Below are 27949 nucleotides of genomic sequence, written 5' to 3'. Positions count from 1 at the left end.
TGTGTCTGAGCCCGGGACGGTCAGTGCTGTGTATGTCTGAGCCCGGGACGGTCAGTGCTTTGTGTGTCTGAGCCCGGCACGGTCAGTGCTGTGTCTGAGCCTGGGACGGTCAGTGCTGTGTGTCTGAGCCCGGGACGGTCAGTGCCGTGTCTGAGCCCGGGACGGTCAGTGCTGTGTGTGTCTGAGCCCGGGACGGTCAGTGCTGTGTCTGAGCCCGGGACGGTCAGTGCCGTGTCTGAGCCCGGGACGGTCAGTGCCGTGTCTGAGCCCGGGACGGTCAGTGCTGTGTCTGAGCCCGGGACGCTGGGACGGTCAGTGCCGTGTCTGAGCCCGGGACGGTCAGTGTCGTGTCTGAACCCGGGACGGTCAGTGCTGTGTCTGAGCCCGGGACAGTCAGTGCTGTGTCTGAGCCCGAAACGGTCAGTGCTGTGTCTGAGCCCGGGACGGTGGGACGGTCAGTGCCGTGTCTGAGCCCGGGACGGTCAGTGCCGTGTCTGAACCCGGGACGGTCTGTGCTGTGTCTGAGCCCGGGACAGTCAGTGCTGTGTCTGAGCCCGAAACGGTCAGTGCTGTGTTTTTCTGAGCTCGGGACGGTCAGTGCTGTGTATGTCTGAGCCCGGGACGGTCAGTGCTGTGTGTGTCTGAGCCCGGGACGGTCAGTGCCGTGTCTGAGCCCGGGACGGTCAGTGCTGTGTGTGTCTGAGCCCGGGACGGTCAGTGCCGTCTCTGAGCTCGGGACGGTCAGTGCTGTGTGTGTCTGAGCCCGGGACGGTCAGTGCCGTGTCTGAGCCCGGGACGGTCAGTGCCGTGTCTGAGCCCAGGACGGTCAGTGCTTTGTGTGTCTGAGCCCGGGACGGTCAGTGCTGTGTCTGAGCCCGGGACGGTCAGTGCTGTGTATGTCTGAGCCCGGGACGGTCAGTGCTTTGTGTGTCTGAGCCCGGCACGGTCAGTGCTGCGTCTGAGCCTGGGACGGTCAGTGCTGTGTGTGTCTGAGCCCGGGACGGTCAGTGCTGTGTCTGAGCTCGGGACGGTCAGTGCCGTGTCTGAGCCCGGGACGGTCAGTGCCGTGTCTGAGCTCAGGACGTTCAGTGCTGTGTCTGAGCCCGGGACGGTCAGTGCTGTGTGTGTCTGAGCTCTGGACGGTCAGTGCCGTGTCTGAGCCCAGGATGGTCAGTGCTGTGTGTGTCTCAGCCCGGGACGGTCTGTGCTGTGTGTGTTTGAGCCCGGGACGGTCTGTGCTGTGAGTGTCTGAGCTCGGGCCGGTCAGTGCTGTGTGTGTCTGAGCCCGGGACGGTCAGTGCCATGTCTGAGCCCGAGATGGTCAGTGCCGTTTCTGAGCCCAGGACTGTCAGTGCTGTAGTCTGAGCCCGGGACGGTCAGTGCTGTGTGTGTCTGAGCCCGGGACGGTCAGTGCTGTGTGTGTCTGAGCTCGGGCCGGTCAGTGCCGTTTCTGAGCCCAGGACGGTCAGTGCTGTAGTCTGAGCCCGGGACGGTCAGTGCTGTGTGTGTCTGAGCCCGGGACGGTCAGTGCTGTGTGTGTCTGAGCCCGGGACGGTCTGTGCTGTGTGTGTCTGAGCTCGGGCCGGTCAGTGCTGTGTGTGTCTGAGCCCGGGACGGTCAGTGCCATGTCTGAGCCCGAGATGGTCAGTGCCGTTTCTGAGCCCAGGACGGTCAGTGCTGTAGTCTGAGCCCGGGACGGTCAGTGCTATGTGTGTCTGAGCCCGGGACGGTCAGTGCTGTGTGTGTCTGAGCTCGGGACGGTCATTGCCATGTCTGAGCCCGGGACGGTCAGTGCTGTGTCTGAGCCCGGGATGGTCAGTGCTGTGTGTGTCTGAGCCCGGGACGGTCAGTGCTTTGTGTGTCTGAGCCCGGCACGGTCAGTGCTGCGTCTGAGCCTGGGACGGTCAGTGCTGTGTGTGTCTGAGCCCGGGACGGTCAGTGCTTTGTGTGTCTGAGCTCGGGACGGTCAGTGCTGTGTCTGAGCCCGGGACGGTCAGTGCTGTGTGTGTCTGAGCTCGGGACGGTCAGTGCCGTGTCTGAGCTCGGGACGGTCAGTGCTGTGTGTGTCTGAGCCCGGGACGGTCAGTGCCATGTCTGAAACCGGGACGGTCAGTGCCGTTTCTGAGCCCAGGATGGTCAGTGCTGTGTGTGTCTCAGCCCGGGACGGTCTGTGCTGTGTGTGTCTGAGCTCGGGCCGGTCTGTGCTGTGTGTGTCTGAGCCAGGGACGGTCAGTGCCGTTTCTGAGCCCAGGACGGTCAGTGCTGTAGTCTGAGCCCGGGACGGTCAGTGCTGTGTGTGTCTGAGCCCGGGACGGTCAGTGCTGTGTGTGTCTGAGCCCGGGACGGTCTGTGCTGTGTGTGTCTGAGCTCGGGCCGGTCAGTGCTGTGTGTGTCTGAGCCCGGGACGGTCAGTGCCATGTCTGAGCCCGGGATGGTCAGTGCTGTGTCTGAGCCCGGGACGGTCAGTGCTGTGTCTGAGCCCGGGACGGTCAGTGCTGTGTGTGTCTGAGCCCGGGATGGTCAGTGCTGTGTGTGTCTGAGTCCGGGACGGTCAGTGCTGTGTGTGTCTGAGTCCGGGACGGTCAGTGCTATGTGTTTCTGAGCCCGGGACGGTCAGTGCTGTGTCTGAGCCCGGGACGGTCAGTGCTGTGTGTGTCTGAGCCCGGGACGGTCAGTGCTGTGTCTGAGCCCGGGATGGTCAGTGCTGTGTCTGAACTCGGGACGGTCAGTGCTGTGTGTGTCTGAGCCCGGGACGGTCAGTGCCGTGTCTGAGCCTGGGACGGTCAGTGCCGTGTCTGAGCCCGGGACGGTCAGAGCCGTGTCTGAGCCCGGGACGGTCAGTGCTGTGTCTGAGCCCGGGACGGTGGGACGGTCAGTGCCGTGTCTGAGCCCGGGACGGTCAGTGCTGTGTGTGTCTGAGCACGGGATGGTCAGTGCTGTGTGTGTCTGAGCCCGGGACGGTCAGTGCCGTGTCTGAGCTCGGGACGGTCAGTGCTGTGTCTGAGCCCGGGACAGTCAGTGCTGTGTCTGAGCCCGAAACGGTCAGTGCTGTGTGTGTCTGAGCTCGGGACGGTCAGTGCTGTGTGTGTCTGAGCCCGGGACGGTCAGTGCCGTGTCTGAGCTCGGGACGGTCAGTTCTGTGTGTGTCTGAGCCCGGGACGGTCAGTGCCGTGTCTGAGCCCGGAACGGTCAGTGCCCTGTCTGAGACCGGGACGGTCAGTGCTGTGTGTGTCTGAGCCCGGGACGGTCAGTGCTGTGTGTGTCTGAGCCCGGGACGGTCAGTGCTGTGTATGTCTGAGCCCGGGACGGTCAGTGCTTTGTGTGCCTGAGCCCGGCACGGTCAGTGCTGTGTCTGAGCCTGGGACGGTCAGTGCTGTGTGTGTCTGAGCACGGGACGGTCAGTGCTTTGTGTGTCTGAGCCCGGCACGGTCAGTGCCGTGTCTGAGCTCGGGACGGTCAGTGCTGTGTGTGTCAGAGCTCGGGCCGGTCAGTGCCGTGTCTGAGCTCGGGACGGTCAGTGCTGTGTGTGTCTGAGCACGGGACGGTCAGTGCTGTGTCTGAGCCCGGGACGGTCAGTGCCGTGTCTGAGCCCGGGACGGTCAGTGCTGTGTCTGAGCCCGGGACGGTCAGTGCCGTGTCTGAGCCCGGGACGGTCAGTGCTGTGTCTGAGCCCGGGACGCTGGGACGGTCAGTGCCGTGTCTGAGCCCGGGACGGTCAGTGCCGTGTCTGAGCCCGGGACGGTCAGTGCCGTGTCTGAACCCGGGACGGTCAGTGCTGTGTCTGAGCCCGGGACAGTCAGTGCTGTGTGTGTCTGAGCCCGGGACGGTCAGTGCTGTGTGTGTCTCAGCCCGGGACGGTCTGTGCTGTGTGTGTCTGAGCTCGGGCCGGTCTGTGCTGTGTGTGTCTGAGCCCGGGACGGTCAGTGCCGTTTCTGAGCCCAGGACGGTCAGTGCTGTAGTCTGAGCCCGGGACGGTCAGTGCTGTGTGTGTCTGAGCCCGGGACGGTCAGTGCTGTGTGTGTCTGAGCCCGGGACGGTCTGTGCTGTGTGTGTCTGAGCTCGGGCCGGTCAGTGCTGTGTGTGTCTGAGCCCGGGACGGTCAGTGCCATGTCTGAGCCCGAGATGGTCAGTGCCGTTTCTGAGCCCAGGACGGTCAGTGCTGTAGTCTGAGCCCGGGACGGTCAGTGCTGTGTGTGTCTGAGCCCGGGACGGTCAGTGCTGTGTGTGTCTGAGCTCGGGACGGTCATTGCCATGTCTGAGCCCGGGACGGTCAGTGCTGTGTCTGAGCCCGGGATGGTCAGTGCTGTGTGTGTCTGAGCCCGGGACGGTCAGTGCTTTGTGTGTCTGAGCCCGGCACGGTCAGTGCTGCGTCTGAGCCTGGGACGGTCAGTGCTGTGTGTGTCTGAGCCCGGGACGGTCAGTGCTTTGTGTGTCTGAGCTCGGGACGGTCAGTGCTGTGTCTGAGCCCGGGACGGTCAGTGCTGTGTGTGTCTGAGCTCGGGACGGTCAGTGCCGTGTCTGAGCTCGGGACGGTCAGTGCTGTGTGTGTCTGAGCCCGGGACAGTCAGTGCTGTGTGTGTCTGAGCCCGGGACGGTCAGTGCCATGTCTGAAACCGGGACGGTCAGTGCCGTTTCTGAGCCCAGGATGGTCAGTGCTGTAGTCTGAGCCCGGGACGGTCAGTGCTGTGTGTGTCTGAGCCCGGGACGGTCAGTGCTGTGTGTGTCTGAGCCCGGGACGGTCAGTGCTGTGTGTGTCTGAGCTCGGGACGGTCATTGCCATGTCTGAGCCCGGGACGGTCAGTGCTGTGTCTGAGCCCGGGATGGTCAGTGCTGTGTGTGTCTGAGCCCGGGACGGTCAGTGCTTTGTGTGTATGAGCCCGGCACGGTCAGTGCTGCGTCTGAGCCTGGTACGGTCAGTGCTGTGTGTGTCTGAGCCCGGGACGGTCAGTGCTTTGTGTGTCTGAGCTCGGGACGGTCAGTGCTGTGTCTGAGCCCGGGACGGTCAGTGCTGTGTGTGTCTGAGCTCGGGACGGTCAGTGCCGTGTCTGAGCTCGGGACGGTCAGTGCTGTGTGTGTCTGAGCCCGGGACAGTCAGTGCTGTGTGTGTCTGAGCCCGGGACGGTCAGTGCCATGTCTGAAACCGGGACGGTCAGTGCCGTTTCTGAGCCCAGGATGGTCAGTGCTGTGTGTGTCTCAGCCCGGGACGGTCTGTGCTGTGTGTGTCTGAGCTCGGGCCGGTCTGTGCTGTGTGTGTCTGAGCCCGGGACGGTCAGTGCCGTTTCTGAGCCCAGGACGGTCAGTGCTGTAGTCTGAGCCCGGGACATGTAGTGCTGTGTGTGTCTGAGCCCGGGACGGTCAGTGCTGTGTGTGTCTGAGCCCGGGACGGTCTGTGCTGTGTGTGTCTGAGCTCGGGCCGGTCAGTGCTGTGTGTGTCTGAGCCCGGGACGGTCAGTGCCATGTCTGAGCCCGAGATGGTCAGTGCTGTTTCTGAGCCCAGGACGGTCAGTGCTGTAGTCTGAGCCCGGGACGGTCAGTGCTGTGTGTGTCTGAGCCCGGGACGGTCAGTGCTGTGTGTGTCTGAGCTCGGGACGGTCATTGCCATGTCTGAGCCCGGGACGGTCAGTGCTGTGTCTGAGCCCGGGATGGTCAGTGCTGTGTGTGTCTGAGCCCGGGACGGTCAGTGCTTTGTGTGTCTGAGCCCGGCACGGTCAGTGCTGCGTCTGAGCCTGGGACGGTCAGTGCTGTGTGTGTCTGAGCCCGGGACGGTCAGTGCTTTGTGTGTCTGAGCTCGGGACGGTCAGTGCTGTGTCTGAGCCCGGGACGGTCAGTGCTGTGTGTGTCTGAGCTCGGGACGGTCAGTGCCGTGTCTGAGCTCGGGGCGGTCAGTGCTGTGTGTGTCTGAGCCCGGGACAGTCAGTGCTGTGTGTGTCTGAGCCCGGGACGGTCAGTGCCATGTCTGAAACCGGGACGGTCAGTGCCGTTTCTGAGCCCAGGATGGTCAGTGCTGTGTGTGTCTCAGCCCGGGACGGTCTGTGCTGTGTGTGTCTGAGCCCGGGACGGTCTGTGCTGTGTGTGTCTGAGCCAGGGACGGTCAGTGCCGTTTCTGAGCCCAGGACGGTCAGTGCTGTAGTCTGAGCCCGGGTCGGTCAGTGCTGTGTGTGTCTGAGCCCGGGACGGTCAGTGCTGTGTGTGTCTGAGCCCGGGACGGTCTGTGCTGTGTGTGTCTGAGCTCGGGCCGGTCAGTGCTGTGTGTGTCTGAGCCCGGGACGGTCAGTGCCATGTCTGAGCCCGAGATGGTCAGTGCCGTTTCTGAGCCCAGGACGGTCAGTGCTGTAGTCTGAGCCCGGGACTGTCAGTGCTGTGTGTGTCTGAGCCCGGGACGGTCAGTGCTGTGTGTGTCTGAGCTCGGGACGGTCATTGCCATGTCTGAGCCCGGGACGGTCAGTGCTGTGTCTGAGCCCGGGATGGTCAGTGCTGTGTGTGTCTGAGCATGGGACGGTCAGTGCTGTGTCTGAGCCCGGGACGGTCAGTGCCATGTCTGAGCTCGGGACGGTCAGTGCTGTGTCTGAGCCCGGGACGGTCAGTGCTGTGTCTGAGCCCGGGACGGTCAGTGCTGTGTGTGTCTGAGCATGGGACGGTCAGTGCTGTGTCTGAGCTCGGGACGGTCAGTGCCATGTCTGAGCCCGGGACGGTCAGTGCCGTGTCTGAGCCCGGGACGGTCAGTGCCGTGTCTGAACTCGGGACGGTCAGTGCTGTGTGTGTCTGAGCCCGGGACGGTCAGTGCCGTGTCTGAGCCCGGGACGGTCAGTGCCGTGTCTGAGCTCGGGACGGTCAGTGCTGTGTGTGTCTGAGTACGGGACGGTCAGTGGTGTGTGTGACTGAGCCCGGGACGGTCAGTGCTGTGTGTGTCTGAGCCCGGGACGGTCAGTGCTTTGTGTGTCTGAGCCCGGGACGGTCAGTGCTGTGTCTGAGCCCGGGACGGTCAGTGCTGTGTGTGTCTGAGCCCGGGACGGTCAGTGCTGTGTCTGAGCCCGGGATGGTCAGTGCTGTGTGTGTCTGAGCCCGGGACGGTCAGTGCTGTGTCTGAGCCCGGGATGGTCAGTGCTGTGTCTGAGCCCGGGATGGTCAGTGCTGTGTCTGAGCCCGGGACGGTCAGTGCCGTGTCTGAGCTCAGAACGGTCACTGCCGTGTCTGAGCCCGGGACGGTCAGTGCCGTGTCTGAGCTCGGGACGGTCAGTGCCGGTGTCTGAGCCCGGGACGGTCAGTGCTGTGTCTGAGCCCGGGACGGTCAGTACTGTGTCTGAGCCCGGGACAGTCAGTGCTGTGTCTGAGCCCGGGACGGTCAGTGCTGTGTCTGAGCCCGGGACAGTCAGTGCTGTGTCTGAGCCCGGGACGGTCAGTGCCGTGTCTGAGCTCGGGACGGTAAGTGCCGTGTCTGAGTCCGGGTCGGTCAGTGCCGTGTCTGAGCTCGGGACGGTAAGTGCCGTGTCTGAGTCCGGGTCGGTCAGTGCTGTGTCTGAGCTCGGGACGGTCAGTGCCGTGTCTGAGCCCGGGACGGTCAGTGCCGTGTCTGAGCCCGGGACGGTCAGTGCTGTGTGTGTCTGAGCCCAGGACGGTCAGTGCTGTGTATGTCTGAGCTCGGGATGGTCAGTGCGTGTCTGAGTCCGGGATGGTCAGTGCTGTGTGTGTCTGAGCCCGGGACGGTCAGTGCTGTGTCTGAGTCCGGGATGGTCAGTGCTGTGTGTGTCTGAGCCCGGGACGGTCAGTGCTGTGTGTGTCTGAGCTCGGGACGGTCAGTGCTGTGTCTGAGTCCGGGACGGTCAGTGCTGTGGGTGTCTGAGCCCGGGACGGTCAGTGCCGTGTCTGAGCCCGGGACGGTCAGTGCTGTGTGTGTCTGAGCCCAGGACGGTCAGTGCTGTGTATGTCTGAACTCGGGATGGTCAGTGCGTGTCTGAGCCCGGGACGGTCAGTGCTGTGTGTGTCTGAGCCCAGGACGGTCAGTGCTGTGTATGTCTGAACTCGGGATGGTCAGTGCGTGTCTGAGCCCGGGACGGTCTGTGCTGTGTGTGTCTGAGCCCGGGACAGTCAGTGCTGTGTGTGTCTGAGCCCGGGACGGTCAGTGCCATGTCTGAGCCCGGGACGGTCAGTGCCGTTTCTGAGCCCAGGATGGTCAGTGCTGTGTGTGTCTGAGCCCGGGACGGTCAGTGCTGTGTGTGTCTGAGCCCGGGACGGTCAGTGCTGTGTGTGTCTGAGCCCGGGACGGTCTGTGCTGTGTGTGTCTGAGTCCGGGACGGTCAGTGCTGTGTGTGTCTGAGCTCGGGACGGTCATTGCCATGTCTGAGCCCGGGACGGTCAGTGCTTTGTGTGTATGAGCCCGGCACGGTCAGTGCTGCGTCTGAGCCTGGTACGGTCAGTGCTGTGTGTGTCTGAGCCCGGGACGGTCAGTGCTTTGTGTGTCTGAGCTCGGGACGGTCAGTGCTGTGTCTGAGCCCGGGACGGTCAGTGCTGTGTGTGTCTGAGCTCGGGACAGTCAGTGCCATGTCTGAAACCGGGACGGTCAGTGCCGTTTCTGAGCCCAGGACGGTCAGTGCTGTAGTCTGAGCCCGGGACGGTCAGTGCTGTGTGTGTCTGAGCCCGGGACAGTCAGTGCTGTGTGTGTCTGAGCCCGGGACGGTCAGTGCCATGTCTGAAACCGGGACGGTCAGTGCCGTTTCTGAGCCCAGGATGGTCAGTGCTGTGTGTGTCTCAGCCCGGGACGGTCTGTGCTGTGTGTGTCTGAGCCCGGGACGGTCTGTGCTGTGTGTGTCTGAGCTCGGGCCGGTCTGTGCTGTGTGTGTCTGAGCCAGGGACGGTCAGTGCCGTTTCTGAGCCCAGGACGGTCAGTGCTGTAGTCTGAGCCCGGGTCGGTCAGTGCTGTGTGTGTCTGAGCCCGGGACGGTCAGTGCTGTGTGTGTCTGAGCCTGGGACGTTCTGTGCTGTGTGTGTCTGAGCTCGGGCCGGTCAGTGCTGTGTGTGTCTGAGCCCGGGACGGTCAGTGCCATGTCTGAGCCCGAGATGGTCAGTGCCGTTTCTGAGCCCAGGACGGTCAGTGCTGTAGTCTGAGCCCGGGACTGTCAGTGCTGTGTGTGTCTGAGCCCGGGACGGTCAGTGCTGTGTGTGTCTGAGCTCGGGACGGTCATTGCCATGTCTGAGCCCGGGACGGTCAGTGCTGTGTCTGAGCCCGGGATGGTCAGTGCTGTGTGTGTCTGAGCATGGGACGGTCAGTGCTGTGTCTGAGCCCGGGACGGTCAGTGCCATGTCTGAGCTCGGGACGGTCAGTGCTGTGTCTGAGCCCGGGACGGTCAGTGCTGTGTCTGAGCCCGGGACGGTCAGTGCTGTGTGTGTCTGAGCATGGGACGGTCAGTGCTGTGTCTGAGCTCGGGACGGTCAGTGCCATGTCTGAGCCCGGGACGGTCAGTGCCGTGTCTGAGCCCGGGACGGTCAGTGCCGTGTCTGAACTCGGGATGGTCAGTGCTGTGTGTGTCTGAGCCCGGGACGGTCAGTGCCGTGTCTGAGCCCGGGACGGTCAGTGCCGTGTCTGAGCTCGGGACGGTCAGTGCTGTGTGTGTCTGAGCCCGGGACGGTCAGTGGTGTGTGTGACTGATCCCGGGACGGTCAATGCTGTGTGTGTCTGAGCCCGGGACGGTCAGTGCTTTGTGTGTCTGAGCCCGGGACGGTCAGTGCTGTGTCTGAGCCCGGGACGGTCAGTGCTGTGTGTGTCTGAGCCCGGGACGGTCAGTGCTGTGTCTGAGCCCGGGATGGTCAGTGCTGTGTGTGTCTGAGCCCGGGACGGTCAGTGCCGTGTCTGAGCTCAGGACGGTCAGTGCCGTGTCTGAGCCCGGGACGGTCAGTGCCGTGTCTGAGCTCGGGACGGTCAGTGCCGTGTCTGAGCCCGGGACGGTCAGTGCTGTGTCTGAGCCCGGGACGGTCAGTACTGTGTCTGAGCCCGGGACAGTCAGTGCTGTGTCTGAGCCCGGGACGGTCAGTGCCGTGTCTGAGCTCGGGACGGTAAGTGCCGTGTCTGAGTCCGGGTCGGTCAGTGCCGTGTCTGAGCTCGGGACGGTAAGTGCCGTGTCTGAGTCCGGGTCGGTCAGTGCTGTGTCTGAGCTCGGGACGGTCAGTGCCGTGTCTGAGCCCGGGACGGTCAGTGCCGTGTCTGAGCCCGGGACGGTCAGTGCTGTGTGTGTCTGAGCCCAGGACGGTCAGTGCTGTGTATGTCTGAGCTCGGGATGGTCAGTGCGTGTCTGAGTCCGGGATGGTCAGTGCTGTGTGTGTCTGAGCCCGGGACGGTCAGTGCTGTGTCTGAGTCCGGGATGGTCAGTGCTGTGTGTGTCTGAGCCCGGGACGGTCAGTGCTGTGTGTGTCTGAGCTCGGGACGGTCAGTGCTGTGTCTGAGTCCGGGACGGTCAGTGCTGTGGGTGTCTGAGCCCGGGACGGTCAGTGCTGTGTCTGAGTCCGGGACGGTCAGTGCCGTGTCTGAGCCCGGGACGGTCAGTGCTGTGTGTGTCTGAGCCCAGGACGGTCAGTGCTGTGTATGTCTGAACTCGGGATGGTCAGTGCGTGTCTGAGCCCGGGACGGTCAGTGCTGTGTGTGTCTGAGCTCTGGACGGTCAGTGCCGTGTCTGAGCTCGGGACGGTCAGTGCTGTGTGTGTCTGAGCCCGGGACAGTCAGTGCTGTGTGTGTCTGAGCCCGGGACGGTCAGTGCCATGTCTGAGCCCGGGACGGTCAGTGCCGTTTCTGAGCCCAGGATGGTCAGTGCTGTGTGTGTCTGAGCCCGGGACGGTCAGTGCTGTGTGTGTCTGAGCATGGGACGGTCTGTGCTGTGTGTGTCTGAGCCCGGGACGGTCTGTGCTGTGTGTGTCTGAGCTCGGGCCGGTCAGTGCTGTGTGTGTCTGAGCCCGGGACGGTCAGTGCCATGTCTGAGCCCGAGATGGTCAGTGCCGTTTCTGAGCCCAGGACGGTCAGTGCTGTAGTCTGAGCCCGGGACGGTCAGTGCTGTGTGTGTCTGAGCCCGGGACGGTCAGTGCTGTGTGTGTCTGAGCTCGGGACGGTCATTGCCATGTCTGAGCCCGGGACGGTCAGTGCTGTGTCTGAGCCCGGGATGGTCAGTGCTGTGTGTGTCTGAGCCCGGGACGGTCAGTGCTTTGTGTATCTGAGCCCGGCACGGTCAGTGCTGCGTCTGAGCCTGGGACGGTCAGTGCTGTGTGTGTCTGAGCCCGGGACGGTCAGTGCTTTGTGTGTCTGAGCTCGGGACGGTCAGTGCTGTGTCTGAGCCCGGGACGGTCAGTGCTGTGTGTGTCTGAGCTCGGGACGGTCAGTGCCGTGTCTGAGCTCGGGACGGTCAGTGCTGTGTGTGTCTGAGCCTGGGACAGTCAGTGCTGTGTGTGTCTGAGCCCGGGACGGTCAGTGCCATGTCTGAGCCCGGGACGGTCAGTGCCGTTTCTGAGCCCAGGATGGTCAGTGCTGTGTGTGTCTCAGCCCGGGACGGTCTGTGCTGTGTGTGTCTGAGCCTGGGACGGTCTGTGCTGTGTGTGTCTGAGCTCGGGCCGGTCTGTGCTGTGTGTGTCTGAGCCCGGGACGGTCAGTGCCGTTTCTGAGCCCAGGACGGTCAGTGCTGTAGTCTGAGCCCGGGACGGTCAGTGCTGTGTGTGTCTGAGCCCGGGACGGTCAGTGCTGTGTGTGTCTGAGCCCGGGACGGTCTGTGCTGTGTGTGTCTGAGCTCGGGCCGGTCAGTGCTGTGTGTGTCTGAGCCCGGGACGGTCAGTGCCATGTCTGAGCCCGAGATGGTCAGTGCCGTTTCTGAGCCCAGGACGGTCAGTGCTGTAGTCTGAGCCCGGGACGGTCAGTGCTGTGTGTGTCTGAGCCCGGGACGGTCAGTGCTGTGTGTGTCTGAGCTCGGGACGGTCATTGCCATGTCTGAGCCCGGGACGGTCAGTGCTGTGTCTGAGCCCGGGATGGTCAGTGCTGTGTGTGTCTGAGCATGGGACGGTCAGTGCTGTGTCTGAGCCCGGGACGGTCAGTGCCGTGTCTGAGCTCGGGACGGTCAGTGCTGTGTCTGAGCCCGGGACGGTCAGTGCTGTGTCTGAGCCCGGGACGGTCAGTGCTGTGTGTGTCTGAGCATGGGACGGTCAGTGCTGTGTCTGAGCCCGGGACGGTCAGTGCCGTGTCTGAGCCCGGGACGATCAGTGCCGTGTCTGAACTCGGGACGGTCAGTGCTGTGTGTGTCTGAGCCCGGGACGGTCAGTGCCGTGTCTGAGCCCGGGACGGTCAGTGCTGTGTGTGTCTGAGCCCGGGACGATCAGTGCTGTGTGTCTGAGCCCGGGACGGTCAGTGCTGTGTGTCTGAGCCCGGGACGGTCAGTGCTGTGTGTGTCTGAGCCCGGGACGATCAGTGCTGTGTGTCTGAGCCCGGGACGGTCAGTGCTGTGTGTGTCTGAGCCCGGGACGGTCAGTGCTGTGTGTGTCTGAGCCCGGGACGGTCAGTGCTGTGTCTGAGCCCGGGATGGTCAGTGCTGTGTGTGTCTGAGCCCGGGACGGTCAGTGCCGTGTCTGAGCCCGGGACGGTCAGTGCCGTGTCTGAGCTCGGGACGGTCAGTGCCGTGTCTGAGCCCGGGACGGTCAGTGCTGTGTCTGAGCCCGGGACGGTCAGTGCTGTGTCTGAGCCCGGGACGGTCAGTGCTGTGTCTGAGCCCGGGACAGCCAGTGCTGTGTCTGAGCCCGGGACGGTCAGTGCCGTGTCTGAGCCCGGGATGGTCAGTGCCGTGTCTGAGCTCGGGACGGTAAGTGCCGTGTCTGAGTCCGGGACGGTCAGTGCTGTGTCTGAGCCCGGGACGGTCAATGCCGTGTCTGAGCCCGGGACGGTCAGTGCTGTGTGTGTCTGAGCCCAGGACGGTCAGTGCTATGTATGTCTGAGCTCGGGATGGTCAGTGCGTGTCTGAGTCCGGGATGGTCAGTGCTGTGTGTGTCTGAGCCCGGGACGGTCAGTGCTGTGTCTGAGTCTGGGATGGTCAGTGCTGTGTGTGTCTGAGCCCGGGACGGTCAGTGCTGTGTGTGTCTGAGCTCGGGACGGTCAGTGCTGTGTCTGAGTCCGGGACGGTCAGTGCTGTGGGTGTCTGAGCCCGGGACGGTCAGTGCTGTGTCTGAGTCCGGGACGGTCAGTGCCGTGTCTGAGCCCGGGACGGTCAGTGCTGTGTGTGTCTGAGCCCAGGACGGTCAGTGCTGTGTATGTCTGAACTCGGGATGGTCAGTGCGTGTCTGAGTCCGGGACGGTCAGTGCTGTGTGTGTCTGAGCCCGGGACGGTCAGTGCTGTGTGTGTCTGAGCTTGGGACAGTCAGTGCTGTGTCTGTGTCCGGGACGGTCAGTGCTGTGGGTGTCTGAGCCCGGGACGGTCAGTGCTGTGTGTGTCTGAGCTTGGGACAGTCAGTGCTGTGTCTGAGTCCGGGACGGGCAGTGCTGTGGGTGTCTGAGCCCGGGACGGTCAGTGCTGTGTGTGTCTGAGCCCGGGAGTGTAAAGAGCTTCACTGCAGCACTGGCTGTTTACAGCCTAAATGTCACTGAGCGGCTCACAGCGCACATTCCAACTGAATTGTGGGTGCGTGTCTACATTTGACATAAACCCACGGCGGTTTCTGATCACTGACAGCGCTTGGGGCACACACACGTTACGGAACTGATGATACTCCACTCCAGTAAATTCACATCAATCATAATAACGTGTGCGGCGATAGGCCTCCTTACCAGTTGGGCTGGTTGCCATGCCACTGTCAGGGTCACGATGGCTCATGTTGCCTCTGGTTACCAAGGCCTCAGACCCTCCACCTCGACACTCTGCTCCACACTTACTGCAAACAGGCGCCGGCGAGGGCCTCTTATACTGGGGACCTTCCTCCCTCACCACGGCTGCCCTCACCGCTCCTGAAACCAAGCGACCTTGCTCAGCTCTCTCTCCACGGTGCCAAAGTGACCGAGGACTTCGCAATTAAAGGGCGACTCACAGAGACCAAGCTAGAAAAATTGTAGGCATCAACTGAAGAAGCGAAATCTTGCGGGATGGGGAAGGTTGTGATCAGGCGAATGGCTGGCAGCTATCTGTCACAGTGAGCCTGTGCAGCACCAGTTTATGTCACAGATACACGTGTTCTACAGCTGGCCAGAGCCGGGAACACAACAGAACAAATACTGTACTGCAATCCCACTCACAGGATGCAGCAAACTCAATCAGTACACAGACACAAACAGAGAGCAAGGGGAACGTTCTGCAAAACAAAATTCTAATCTCTCAGTAAACCTATTGATTGTACTTCAAAAGAAAGAAAAACGTACATTTATATAGTCCCGGTCATGCCCCCAAAGCACTTTACAGCCAATGAGGTACTTTTGGAGTGTAGTCACTGTTGTAATGTGGGAAATGCTGCAACCAATTTGCACACAGCAAGCTCCCACTAACAGCACTGTGATAATGACCAGATAATCTGTTTTAATGATGTTGGTTGAGGGATAAATATTGGCCGGGCCACCGGGAAGAAGGTCCCCTCCTCTTCATCAAAATAGTGCCATGGATCTTTTACGTCTACCTGAGAGAGCAGACGGGGCCTCGGTTTAACATCTCACCCAAAAGACAGCACCTCTGACAGTACAGCACTCCCTCAGCACTGCACTGGAGTGTCAGCCTCGATTTTTTGTGCTCAAGTCTCTGGAGTGGGATTTGAACCCACAACCTTCTGATCTAGAGACAAGAGTGCTACACACTGAACCACGGCTGACACAAAGTCTTGGGCAATAATTTTGAAATCTTCAATTTTGATGGGAGTGTTGGCTGATTGGTGTGTTAAAACCAGTCGTACAAACATTGCTTGGTGTGATACAAAGCTACACAGGGTCAGGAATCCCTCAGGTTTTATCTCCGGTTGCCCTCGGGCAACCATAGAGATGATGCACTCGGTCTCAGTGCTCCTCAGCCATGGATAGTGGGAAATAGAAGACAATCTTCCAGGGATCCCATTTCCGATAACTATCCAGTGATTCCTGCTGGGAAGTGCGCATGTAAGGGTCTCTAGTAAAGACAGGATCGCACTGGGCTGTGATTTCCGCCATGGTGGAATAGCCAGTTGCCATTTACAGTCGAGGCTCACACATGAAAGGAGTGGCCATGCAAGCGAGGTTTGTGGTCATTACTGGTCCCTGTGGGTTTGTACCCCAGTAAGAATCAGCACTTTCAGGAGAGGAAAAGACGGGACAATTGATTGAGTGGTCTTGCTATTGCTGGTTGGATTTATACTGGTGCATGGTTGCCTGACACTGTTAACACAAAATCAGTTTTAATCTCAATCTGCCTAGATTTCAAATCCACCGATTTAAAAAAAAAATGATATTTGATATATCTTGTGTTCAGAGTCCCGATTTGCAGCAGTGCTTTCCCTGAAATCTTCTGCTGAAGGCAGTGACCCTTGCTGTCGTATGTGTTCCACATGCCCTAGCAGTCCTCTGGTACCTCACATAAATGCCCATTCTTCATCTGTGAGGATTGATAATGAGCCCAAACAGACTATTTGACTGTGGCAGGTACCACAGCTGAACACAATCCTGTGCACACACTCACTTTGCAGCAGGAGTCACAGGATAGTGATCATGAGGGGGAACCCTGGCTGATTCTCTTCCTCCATTACTCCAGCTGCTTTCTCCTCTAATACTGTGTTTCTCTCAGCTCCAATACTTTCTTCGCCTTTAATACTTCCAACACTCTCACCATCATTACTTCACATTCCTGTATCAATTCTGTTTCTCTCTCCTCTACAGCACAGAAGGAGCCATTCGGCCCATCGTGCCTGTGCCGACTCTTTGAAAGAGCTGTCCAATTAGTCCTCATGGACTGCAGCGGTTCAAGAAAGTAGCTCACCACCACCTTCTCAGGGGCTAGGGATGGGCAATAAATGCTGGCCTTGTCAGCGAAGCTCACAACCCATGAACGAATAAAAAAAAAGTCCCATTCCCACGCCCTTTCCCCATAGCCCTGCAAATTTTTCCACTTCAAGTATTTATCCACTTCCTCTTTGAAAGCTACTATTGAATCTGCTTTCAACACCCCTTAAGGCAACAGTGCATTCCAACTCACAACAACAACAACAACTTGCATTTATATAGCGCTTTTAACAAAGTGAAATGTCCCAAGGCGCTTCACAGGAGTATTATGAGATTAAAAGAATTTGACATCAAGCTGCACAAGTAGAAATTAGGGCAGGTGACCAAAAGTTCGGCCAAAGAGGTAGGTTTTAAGATGCATTTTGAAGGAAGAAAGAGAGGTAGAGAGGTAGAGAGGTGAAGAGGTTTAGGGAGGGAGTTCCAGAGCTTAGGGCCAAGGCAACAGAAGACACGGCCACCAATGGTTGAGCGATTATCATCAGGGATGCTCTAGAGGGCAGAATTAGAGAAGCACAGACATTTCGGGGGGTTGTGGGGCTGGAGGAGATTACAGAGATAGGGAGGGGCGAGGCCATGGAGAGATTTGAAAATAAGGATGAGAATTTTGAAATCGAGGTGTTTCTTAACCGGAAGCCAATGTAGGTAGGCGAGCACAGGGGTGATGGGAGAATGGGACTTGGTGCAAGTTCGGACACGGGCAGCCGAGTTTTGGATCACCTCTAGTTTACGTTGGTTAGAATGTGGGAGGCCAATCTGGAGTGCATTGGAATAGTCAAGTCTAGAGGTAACAAAGGCATGGGTGAGGACTTCAGCAGCGGATGAGCTGAGGCAAGGGCGGAGATGGGCGATGTTACCGAGGTGGAAATAGGTAGTCTTAGTTATGCTGCAGATATGTGGTCGAAAGCTAATTTCAGGGTCAAATATGACACCGAGGTTGCGAACAGTCTGGTTCCATCTCAGAAGTTGGGGAGAGAGAAGAACTTCTCCCCATCTTACCTCATCAACTTCTGCCTTTAATTAATACACTGCAACAGGAATTACTCAATGGTAAGTAAACGCAGACCAAAAAAAATGCAGAACTCTGATTGTGCCATGGACACAAAGGGATCTCCTCACAGACCCCAGGGGTTGGGAACCACAGTTTGAAAACCTATGCACTATACCCAGGGTTGCCAACTCTGGTCGGACTTATTCCTGGAGGTTTCATCACATGACCTCCTCCCTCCGACCGCCCCACCCGATCAAACAGCCTTTTTTCCCCCCCATCTCCAATATTTTGCTAACTAATAAACGCAAGAGGTTGAAGAAATTGAGTTCTCCCCCGCCCCCACAATTTCTTGTAATATTATTTTTCTCCCGGGTTTTGCTGTCAGCCATCTTTAACTCTTTTAGAGTCTACCTGCAAAACATAAAACATGTATCCGTGCCACCCGACCTGGATGACACACACAAGACATTTACAAGGCCCTTTTTTGTTTTTTTTGGGGGGGTTTTTTTGTGGGTTTTTTTTGGGCACTAAAATCAAATTTTTCCTTTTTCCAGTGCCCCCTATAAAAGGAGAGGGGGACACTAAAAGCACCGGCAATTAAAACAATTAAACTTTAAAACGTAAAATCAAATTAAAATTTGGTTGCCGGGCGTGATGATGCACTCCAGTCCCTCCGGTGCCCACCTCTCGCGGAAGGCCGCGAGCGTACCGGTGGACACCGCGTGCTCCATCTCCAAGGACACCCTGGACCGGATGTAAGAGCGGAAGAGAGGCAGGCAGTCAGGTTGAACGACCCCCTCGACCGCCCGCTGCCTGGACCGGCTGATGGCACCCTTGGCCGTGCCCAGGAGCAGTCCTACGAGGAGGCCCTCGGACCTACCCGCTCCCCTCCGCACAGGGTGCCCAAAGATCAGGAGAGTGGGACTGAAGTGCAGCCAGAATTTCAGGAGCAGCCCCTTCAAGTAGTGGAACTCAGCCATCTTTAAGTGCCGGAGGCTCTCCAGGACAATCCTGGAGGGTTGGCAACCCTAACTGCACCACAGCACATACTTGGCAAAAGTCAAAAGCTTCTGGTGGCTCAGGCTGGTCAAGAAAGGGTTACATTTTGCAGCTCTCGATGGGCCGCTCCAGCTGCCCCTCCCCCCACCGCCAGCACACACACACATTAGAAGCAACTGTTTTCATAGACGGGATCCCCATAACATAAACCTCAAGTTGGGAGGAAAAAGTCGCATGCTACGTTTAAGTAAAAGCTCTTCTCAATCCATTCAGTCTCAAAATGATTCGTGTAAAGCAGATACGCAAAGGACCCCCATTCCTTCCATCCTTGCCGCAGCAAACAAAATAGGATCAGAGGATAGAAATTCCTGCCTTCAGATTTGTAAATTAATCTTTTGCCCACACTTCAGCTCCCATGGATTCCCGAACAGCTAAACAGAGAGCGCTCTGTAACACGAGGAGAGCGAGAGACCGCCTGTTGTACAATACGTGGGCCTTAAGTTTTAGGGGAAAGGGCTTTGAGCGTTTTAAACGGCGATTTGCACTGTACCAGCACCTTTATTGTCGTGAAATGTAAATCCAAGTATTTCTTAAAGTGTCTTGAGGCCTTTTACAAAAAGGGAATCAGACATAAGTGTCAGTCTGGGAGGAGGATTAGGGGAGTTGTTTTTTTAAAGAGGTTTGCGAAAGTGGAAAAGAATGTGTTGAAGCCACCCGTCAGCCCGTGAAACCAGAGGTGGGGGTAGAAGGGCAGTCTCTGATTTGTTTTTTTGCTTCTCTGAAGTGAGTCCTTGTTTCCCGCACCGTTTTGTGAAATCCCACTCTTGCCCCCCCACCCCGCTGCTTTAGGTTTAAGCTTAACGCCTAATTACCGAAAAGCATTCCATGTTTAAGGAGTTCTAGGTTCGCGAGCTGCATTTCCTGAGCCGCTCTCCCATGGACTGGCTCCAAGGAGGAGAGACAGGGCCGGGGCTCCGCCCTCCAGGAGGAAGCACTCTTTCTCTCCAGTTCAAATTTCATCCCAACCCCGTCTCCTCACAAGGCTGTGGTGCCTCTGTCTCTCTCTCTCAGTCTGTGCCGCCGACATGGCCCTCTGGCTCTCTTGGCCCATCTTCCTCGCCCTTACCCGGGCCGGGGGGAGCAGGGCCGAGCCGTGGGCGGACCGGGCCCCGCTGGAGTCGTACGACCGCCTGTTCAGCGCGGCGGTGGAGGCCTATTACCGCAGCGACTGGCAAGGGGTGATCATCAACATGGAGCGGGCGCTGCAGAACCAAGTGGCACTGCGGCGGACCAAGATCCGCTGCCGGGCCCACTGCGCCCACAAGGCCGGCTTCGCGATCTCCGGCGGCGGGCAGGACTTCTTCTTCGACATGAACTTCTTCAACACCGTGCTGAGGAAGGCCGACTGCTTGAGGGAGTGCGAGGACGCGAAGCTGGGGCCCTACTCAATGCACCAGATCTCCGAGGAGCTTCTGCTCGAGTTCCACAAGAGGACTCCCTATAACTACCTGCAGATGGCCTATTTCAAGGTAGCGTTAATCCGAGCGACCCACGACTCTTTCAAGCACCTCTGCATCTTCATCTGGATGGAAACTCCCCTGTATTTGTTCAGATCTACCTTTGTCCAGACTGGGTCCAGCAGTGGTGATGATTTACAGGGTCTTTCTACGACTGTTAATTCTTACCTCGAAAACTACAAGCCAGTCACCTCGAGCACTAGCTTAAAATATAGTGTGCGTTTTCATTTCTGAGATCCCACATGAACTGAATCTTATCGGATTCTCTCCAGCAACTCGTGCCTTGCATCTTCTTGCACTTTAAGTAAGAAGTGGTAAATGTATGTGCTCGTGATAGTGAGAGATGGTGGTGTTTGGGGGCTGGAAGTCTCTTGCATTTGAGCAGTTTGAGAACTGGCTGGCTCCTTTAGCCGGGATACTGAAAACGTGAAAAGCCTTTGGGGTTGAGACGGAGGAACTCTCAGGAGTGAATTCCCCTCACCCTTCGAGCCTAGACTGCCCTGCAGAAATAGGAAAGAACTTGTGGGCCACAGAATAAGCACATCTTGTTGCAGTTTGATCGGGAAGATAGTTCACACTGAATGTCAGAGTGAGACAAAGTTCTCTTGCCCCTTGCTCCCATTCCCACTGACCGTGAACCCTCTGCAGAGTGCAGAGAGGTATTTTCTGCAGTGTTAATAGCCTGTTGATTTGAGTCGGATTTCATCCACGTGTTTGAGGTGCAGGACGTTGCAGACACTGAGACCCCATTCTTTCAACATTTGTTTAGGTTGGGGGGGGGGGGGGGGGGGGGGGAGAGCAATGTGGTGCCTGCCCTGACCCCCCACCAAACGACATGTGTGGTCTTGTTTTAATCGTGCCTTGGTTTCTTGCTGCCTGTCCGTGCTCACAAGATGTGCAACACACCTCCCCCAGCCGAGCCCCCCCGGCCTGAGTGCCACGTCGGAGTCGGGTGTCGGCTGCAGCTCTCAGTTACTGCAGCCAGCTCCCATTCCGTAGCCTGCAGCAAGCAGATATTCCGAAATTCCCCACTGAACCTTTGCAGGAACCCATACTTCCCCATCTGAGAATTAAACAAAAAGACAGTCTGTATCTCCTGTAGGAACAGTACTTCTGGTTTAAGTCTGACTCGGGTGATTTAAAAAAAAAACTGATCAGTCAGCAGACATGCCGATTGTTGTAAATTTCTTTAACCAGTCGGGTTTTGTCAGTCTCCCTGTCCTGTTTAATACATTGCTGTTCCCCCCATAATGTTTTTTTTGCACAGTTTTATATTCTTTATCTCTCTCATCATTCCCTTTCTCCTACAAGATTAGCATCACCTAACCACTACATCTTGTCTTAAAAAAAATGAGAAGAAAGACTTGCATTTATATAGCGCCTTTCATGACCTCAGGGCTGCCCAAAGCGCTTTACAGCCAATGAAGTACTTTTGGAGTGTAGTCTCTGTTGTAATGTGGGAAATGTGGCAGCCAATTAGCGCACAGCAAGCTCCCACAAACAGCAATGTGATAATGACCAGATAATGAGTTTAAAAAAAAAAGAACATAATAAATAGGAGCAGGAGTAGGCCATATGACCACTCGAGCCTGCTCCGCCATTCAATAAGATCATGGCGGATCTTCAACCTCAACTCCACTTTCCCTGATGATGTTGGTTGAGAGATAAATATTGGCCAGGACACCAGGGATAACTCCCCTGCTCTTCAAAGTTGTGCCATGGAATCTTTTATGTCCACCAGAGAGAGCAGACAAGACGTCTCATCCAAATGATAGTCCTCCCTCAGTACTGCTCTGGAGCATCAGCCCAGAAGATTTGTGTTAAGCCCCAAGAGTGGGACTTGATCCCACAACCTTCTGATTTAGACAAGAGTATTACCCACTCTTCTTCTCAGGCAGGTCCCCGGAGTCGAGGATGAATTGCTTCCACACTAAACTGAGTTCTAAGGTGACTGATGAGACCAATGCGGGATCTACAGACACTGTCACAGGTGGGGCAGACGGTGGTCAAAGGGACGGGTGGGTGGGGTGCTTGGGTTGTCATACGCTCCTTCCACTGTTTGTACTTGTCTCCCGCGTGCTCCCGGCGAAGTGACTTGAGGTGTTCGGTGTCTTCTCGGTTGCTTCTCCTCCACTTTGAGCGGTCTTGAGCCAGGGATTCCCAAGAGTCGGTGGGGACATTACAGTTTTTCAAGGAGGCTTTGAGAGTGTCCTTGAAGTGTTTTCTCTGCCCTCCTGGGGCTTGCCTGCTGTGACGTAGCTCGGAACAGAGTGCTTGTTTCGGGAGTCTAGCATCAGGCATGCGGAATGTGACCCGTCCATCGGAGCTGATCGAGCGTGGTCAATGCCTCGAAGCTGGGGATGTTGGCCTAAGTGAGAACACTGACATTGGTGCGCCTATCCTGCCAATGGATTTGCAGGATTTTGCAGAGGCAGCACTGGTGGTACTTCTCTAGTGCTTTGAGGTGCCTACTGTACATAGTCCACCGAGCCACAGCTGACACCATCTTCATCTACTTTATTTACTTCATCTTCGACTGGCCTTGGCCTTTCAATTAGGCTTCTTAATTTAAAAATCTCAGCTATATGTGCAAAAAGAATTGGTATACCTTAGAAACTTATGTAATAAGGAAAACTAATTGGATCTTACTTGATGGCTCAGTGCCTGATTGCAATGCCTGGTTTGGTTCTGAGGCTCATGGTTCAGTCTGCGGCCTCTGTCAGGATGCCACTATTGGCCTCAGTACCCCTGGACTAGGGAAGGGAAAACCAACCAAGGTCCCCACTCCCGTTTCCTGCTGAAAAATCTCGCCCGCGTGGACAAGATTGGGCTCGTCTGTGATGTTCACCATGGTCGAATAGCCTGCTGACTAGTCTAGATTCATCGGTGAAGAATGGCAATTGGGGTGAGAGAGCAGAAGGCTGAGGGAAAATTACCCCAGCCTTGAAGAGAAGTGGGATGAAACTAAGACAACCTGGCTTTATATCTGAGTGGGGTAGAAGAGTTTAGAAAATAATGACCATCACCAACATAGGAACAGGAGAAGGCCATTCAGCCACTTGAGCCTGTTCCGCCGTACAATGAGATCATGGCTGATCTGCGACCTAACTTCATATGCCCGCCTTTGTCCCATATCCCTTAATATCTTTGGTTTACAAAAATCTATCAATCTCCGATTTAAAATGAACAATTGCCATTAGCGGAAGAGAGTTCCGAATGATGGGTCGACCCAGGGTGAGTGCTGGAACTTCTGCGATGACAGGTAGCAGATGTAGTGGAAGAGGCATCGGTGTGGGTAAGGGTGGGGAAAGAGGGTCAATCACCTTCTGTTTATGGCTTTGTAAGCAATCCATCAGGGTCACTGGTAGCCTACAACCTCAGGCTTGTGCGATGTTAATGTGTGCAAGGTTGTCACTGCCAGAGGAAGTGCGATCGTTATCTCCCACGGGTTCTTCACGTACCAGCCAGTTGTCTCCTGGTTATAGCCGGATGTTACTTCCAATCAGCCTGGTAGGCAAAATATCTGCGGCCATTGTATCGTCGTTCCCAGTTTTGTTGGCCAGCTCCGTCTCCAGAAGCAGTGCAGGCTGGGAAGAAACGTGGCTGTCGTTGGGCAGTTGCTTCAGTTCACCTGAACCCACCGTCCGTTCAGCAGCCTGTCACGGCAACTGAGCCGGACTGGACCCTAAAGCACGCGTGCACCAGGAATTTCCTCAGCTTCTTCTGGTCTGCCGACGTAAATCAAACATAAATTCGACAGTGGAGCTGGAGCACATACGAAAGGAAATTCCCAGCGAGTATTTTCAGAACCCACTTATAAGAGATCTGATAAAAGGATTCGAAGAACATTGAAACAACAATAAATTGACTTTATATAGCGCCTTTAGCATAGCAGAATGCCCCAAGGCACTTCACAGGAGCGTTAATCAGACAAATTATGGCACCGAGCCACAAAAGGAGATATTAGGGCAAATGACCAAAAGCTTGGTCAAAGAGGATGGTTTTAAGGAGTGTCTTAAAGCAGGAGAGAGAGGTAGAGAAGTGGTGAGGTTTACGGAGGGAGTTCCAGAGTTTAGGGCCTAGGTAGCTGAAGGCACGGCCTCCAATTGTGGAGCACATAACATCGGTGTTGTGCAAGAGGCCAGAATTGGAGGACGCAGATATTTCGGAGGGTTGTAGGTCTGAAGGAGGTTACAGAGATATGAGGCCTCATTATATGGGACTTAAAGAAATGGTGAAAATATTGGTGAAAGTTAAGTAATGCATTTCTATCTAATCTGCTGACAAAATTTTTGCCTTTAATTTTCTTGTTACTAATGATTGTGTAGTTAGATCTAAACTATCTGCTCAGCATCCCTCTCCTGAGCGAGAGTCCTTGACCCCAGTTGCAGAGTTTACAGGTGACAGGTTAGGTCAGGTATCAGCAGGAGCCTTGGGCCTAAAACCCACAAGAATGTTGTCAGGAGCCCGGAGTCCTAACTGCGCAAGATTCCAGACTGCTGCACACTGCACTGTAATCAGTCTGGGCTATGCAAATGGTTAGGTTCATGTTTAAACTTGTCAAACACTGACCTTAGCTGTCTCTGTCTGGACTGAAGTTTGTATTACAGAATTTCCACTGGTTGGCCATAAGTAAGAATTAGCCAGTCATTATCTCAGTCCTGAAGCTGCCCTACCCATCCCTAAATCCCTCTGCTTCCTTACTTCTCTCCCGACCTTTAAAAGTCTTCCTGGACCCCACATTTTCAACCAAGCCTGCAGACATCATCTTAACTTGCCCACATCTGTCGCTTTTTCCTCTGAGATGGGGTTTGGAGCTTTCTATGTTAAAAGGGCTATATAATTGAAACTTGTTTTTCTTGTGTATTGCAGGGGATTTAATGAATCTAAAGCTCCTTATGGATATCATCTGAAGCCCGAGACTGCCTTACAACTTCTTTCTTTATCTCTATGTATTTCTCTTATTTTAATGTTATAATCTCAGTGAGATTATCCTTGCCAACTTTCTCCGTTCCCCTCCTGATGGTGTTGGCCGCTTGCTTGGCAACGCTTCCATGGTTCTCTGGCCATCCCAAGTGGCCATTATTCATTTGTGCGTCTTAGCAAGTGAGCATCGCCAGGGGAGCACCTGAGCTGAGCCCAATCCTGTTCTCACCCGATGACCACATGTTTTTTTTTATTTCAAAATATACTTTATTCATAAAAAAATCTGTACAGTACATTCAAAGGCATTTCAATACATTTAGCTGCAGTCAGCAATCCCATACACTATTATTTGGGTGCTGACGGCAGTTCCGTTCGTTACATTTTCTTGTTTTCCAGTTCAAGTGCGATTCGGTCCAATACGGGATACTTTGTAGTACATTCAAACAAATTACATTTCATGTCTCACTATACAGTACACGGAATGGGTGACGGTACATTTACATTTTTTTCTTTTCAACATGCATTTCGCAACAGACCTTGCATTGTACATGGCACTACATAGGTGTTTACAGATCATGGTGCTCCATGTACACAAAAAGTAAATTACAAATACAGCCCGAAGGGGGTTTTGTACTGATTCCTGCCCCCGGGTTTTCCGTGGCAGAAGGGCTTTAAACTGTGGCTCTTCCCCACCGTGCCTTTGCGGCGACTGCACCAATTTTAAGTGCGTCCCTCAGCACGTAATCCTGGATCTTGGATTGCGCCAGTCTGCAACACGCAGACGTGGACATCTCCTTGCTCTGGAGAACCAGCAAGTTTTGGCAAGACCAAAGTGCATCTTTCACCGAGTTGATGGCCCTCCAGCAGCAGGTGATGTCTGTCTCGGTGTGTGTCCCTGGGAACAGCCCGTAGAGCACAGAGTCCTGTGTTACGGAGCTGCTCGGGATGAACCTCGACAGCAACCACTGCATCTCTTTCCAAACCTGCCTTGCAAAGGCGCAATCCTGAAGGAGATGGGTGACAGTCTCGTCCACCCCGCAGCCGACTCGGGAGCACCGTGCCGTGTTGATGATACGTCGGCTGTGCACATGTGTAACCTTCTCCCGAGTTCAAGTCCCAGGGACTTCAGTACAAAAAAATCTAGGCTGACATTCCAGTAGTGTTGAGGGAGCACTGCACTGTCAGAGGTGCCGTCTTTCAGATGAGATGTTAAACCGAGGCCCTGCCTGCTCTCTCAAGTGGATGTAAAAGATCCCATGGCACTATTTTGAAAAAGAGCAGAGGAGTTATCCCCAGTGTCCTGGCCAATATTTGTCCCTCAATCAACGTAACAAATAAACAGATTATTACTTTGCCGTTTGTGGGAGCTTGCTTGTGCGCAAGTTGGCTGCCGCGTTTCCCATATTACTTTACTCCAAAAGTACTTCATTGGCTGTAAAGCACTCTGAGACGTCCGGTGGGCATGAAAGGCGCTATATAAATCCAGAGTCCAATTGGAGCACTCCTTCCACTGCCTTGACTGAGCTCAGCTCCCTCAGCACAGACTGGGGATCGAACCCATGGCCTTGCTGGTCTGTAGATCTCATCCACTCAATGGCTAAAGTGAGCCTTGGATGTGGTCAACTTGTTAAAAATTGTTAAAATGAAGGCTGAGGGAACCCTGATGGCTCAGTTAGTGTTTCATTTCCCAGCACTCAGCATCCCTCACTTTGATGAGCAGAATATTTGTGTAAAGGGTATTTGTTTCTCTCTCTCTTTCCGTTAACAGCTGCCCTGAGTTGGGGGTCAAAGGTCTGTTAAAGAGCAGAGATAAAATCGCAGCTTCTTCACCTTTCAGTCGGCACACAAAATGCAAATGCTGGAAATCTCAAATAAAAACAGAAGATGTTCGACGTACACATCAGATTAATCAGCAGTGGAAAGTCAGGCAGAATTTTTAGTTTGATTCTTTTTCTTCGCCTCTTCTTCCTATCTCTTCTGAATTGCTGAATCCTTTTGGTGCCAACACCCAGCCTGCGTCTTGCCCAAGTGGACATTCATCACGTGTGAGCGTGGCTGGTTATTCAGCTGTGGGGGGCATCGTAGCCGGTGCCGATCCTGTCCTCGCCCAGTGTCCGCGCACAGCAGGTGTCATTGGATAGTAATCACGAGTGAGACCTGTGGCGGATTTTCCCCTCCCTAGCCCAGGGGCGCTGCGGTCAATTGATGGACCTTAGTTCTGAGATCAGGGATCTGGTTCAGTGTCACATTGGATGATGTATTTATCAGCTGGCCCATCAGAATGGGGATAGTGCGGGAAGGTGGAGTTAAGGTAGAAGATCAGCCATGAGCTTATTGAATGGCGTTGCAGCTCGAAAGGCTGAATGGCCTACTCCTGCTCCTAATTCTTATGTTCTTATTAACGCCTTCTGCTGAAAGGCCTCCCTTGGGAACTTTTTTTTTCTGTTTTTCTTTCAGGTGCTGATTGACCTGTGTGTTATGTCTGTAATGCACTTATAAATGACTCCACGAGACAATGTGTTGTACGCAAACTGTAGTGACCTTGGTCCTTTATTCATAACTCTAGAGTGAGGCACAAGCATGGTGGGCAGTCTTTTATACTGGGCCCTGCACACCTATGCAGGTGACCCTCAGGTTTCCCATCACAGTGCCCTCTGGTGGACAGCCTCTGCCACAGAGGCAGGAAACCCCGGTCTCCACCAGTTGCACCCTCTAGTGGTGCAAGAATAGTATATACACAGTGTAAACCTTATTGAAAGTACATCAGATAACAAGTCTCCATGTTATGCAACTATACATTGACTACATAGAGAGTATATCTATAGTCTGCATATATAACACTGTGTAAGGCGTAGAGTATTGTAAGGGGATAAAGATGTCACCAAAGTGGAAGTAGTCAGACAGGTGTTCACTAAAGTGGATACTGAAGGTAGTGAATTGATCTGCCACGGAGAGTGGTCCAGATTCAGGGGCTTATCAGTATTGGGAGGTTGTGAGGAGTCGGGAGTGCCTCCACTTCAGGGTGGGGAGTGTGGTATGTCGCCTATTGACAGATTGTATGGGTTTTAGAGCGGAGAAAGGCTAAGAAGCAAAGCTTGATATGTTGAACTTTGGTACAGAATGATAGAAAATGGCATGGAATCAGGTGAAAGGGAATAGCTTTGCTTGTGTGTTTATCTTTAAAAACTGCTGACCAAGCTGGAAATGCCAGAGCAAGGTTAAGACTGTGGAACAACACATTCCAACTAAGGCTGAGATGGAGAGGTTGCAAAACCACTCAGCAGCCAGTCTGATAAGGGTTAACAAATCAGTATAGCTTCGTAAATCAGCTGTAAACCAACCGGTGGTCACAGAAGGTTTTGCAGGAAGGTGGCACACCTCGGAAACTGTATAACTGTGGGTGAAACCATTGTTCCTAGAAGGGTTCATCAGAACTCTTCCCCTGCATATGCTTGAATAAAGATCGGTTGAACCGAGGTTTTGTCTGAGTGATTCCGGGGTCGCTCTACTGGTGGGTGTTGATTCCTTATTTCAGGATCCACCTTGAAGAAGAGAAGTCTT

At 55.6% G+C, this 27949-nt stretch overlaps 2 protein-coding genes across 3 annotated transcripts in view; one reads left to right on the top strand and one right to left on the bottom strand.

The window, feature by feature from the left end:
* The window catches only part of c18h1orf50 (chromosome 18 C1orf50 homolog), a 59274-nt gene extending 45348 nt beyond the window's left edge, over positions 1-13926 (bottom strand). Inside the window, 1 exon segment of the mRNA XM_070860175.1 lies at positions 13778-13926. Coding sequence (XP_070716276.1) covers positions 13778-13823 — 46 coding nt within the window. The 5' untranslated portion in view covers positions 13824-13926.
* Positions 13927-18800: 4874 nt separating this feature from the next.
* Positions 18801-27949, top strand: part of p3h1 (prolyl 3-hydroxylase 1) — a 55839-nt gene continuing 46690 nt past the window's right edge. For both annotated transcript variants that reach the window (XM_070860174.1, XM_070860173.1), the window contains exon 1: positions 18801-19474. In XM_070860174.1, coding sequence (XP_070716275.1) covers positions 19031-19474 — 444 coding nt within the window. In that variant the 5' untranslated portion in view covers positions 18801-19030. The remainder of the gene's footprint in view (positions 19475-27949) is intronic.

The sequence above is a fragment of the Pristiophorus japonicus genome, chromosome 18 (genome assembly GCF_044704955.1).
Source record: "Pristiophorus japonicus isolate sPriJap1 chromosome 18, sPriJap1.hap1, whole genome shotgun sequence".
Classification (NCBI taxonomy): domain Eukaryota; kingdom Metazoa; phylum Chordata; class Chondrichthyes; family Pristiophoridae; genus Pristiophorus; species Pristiophorus japonicus.
This window is presented reverse-complemented; position numbering and strand designations above follow the sequence as displayed.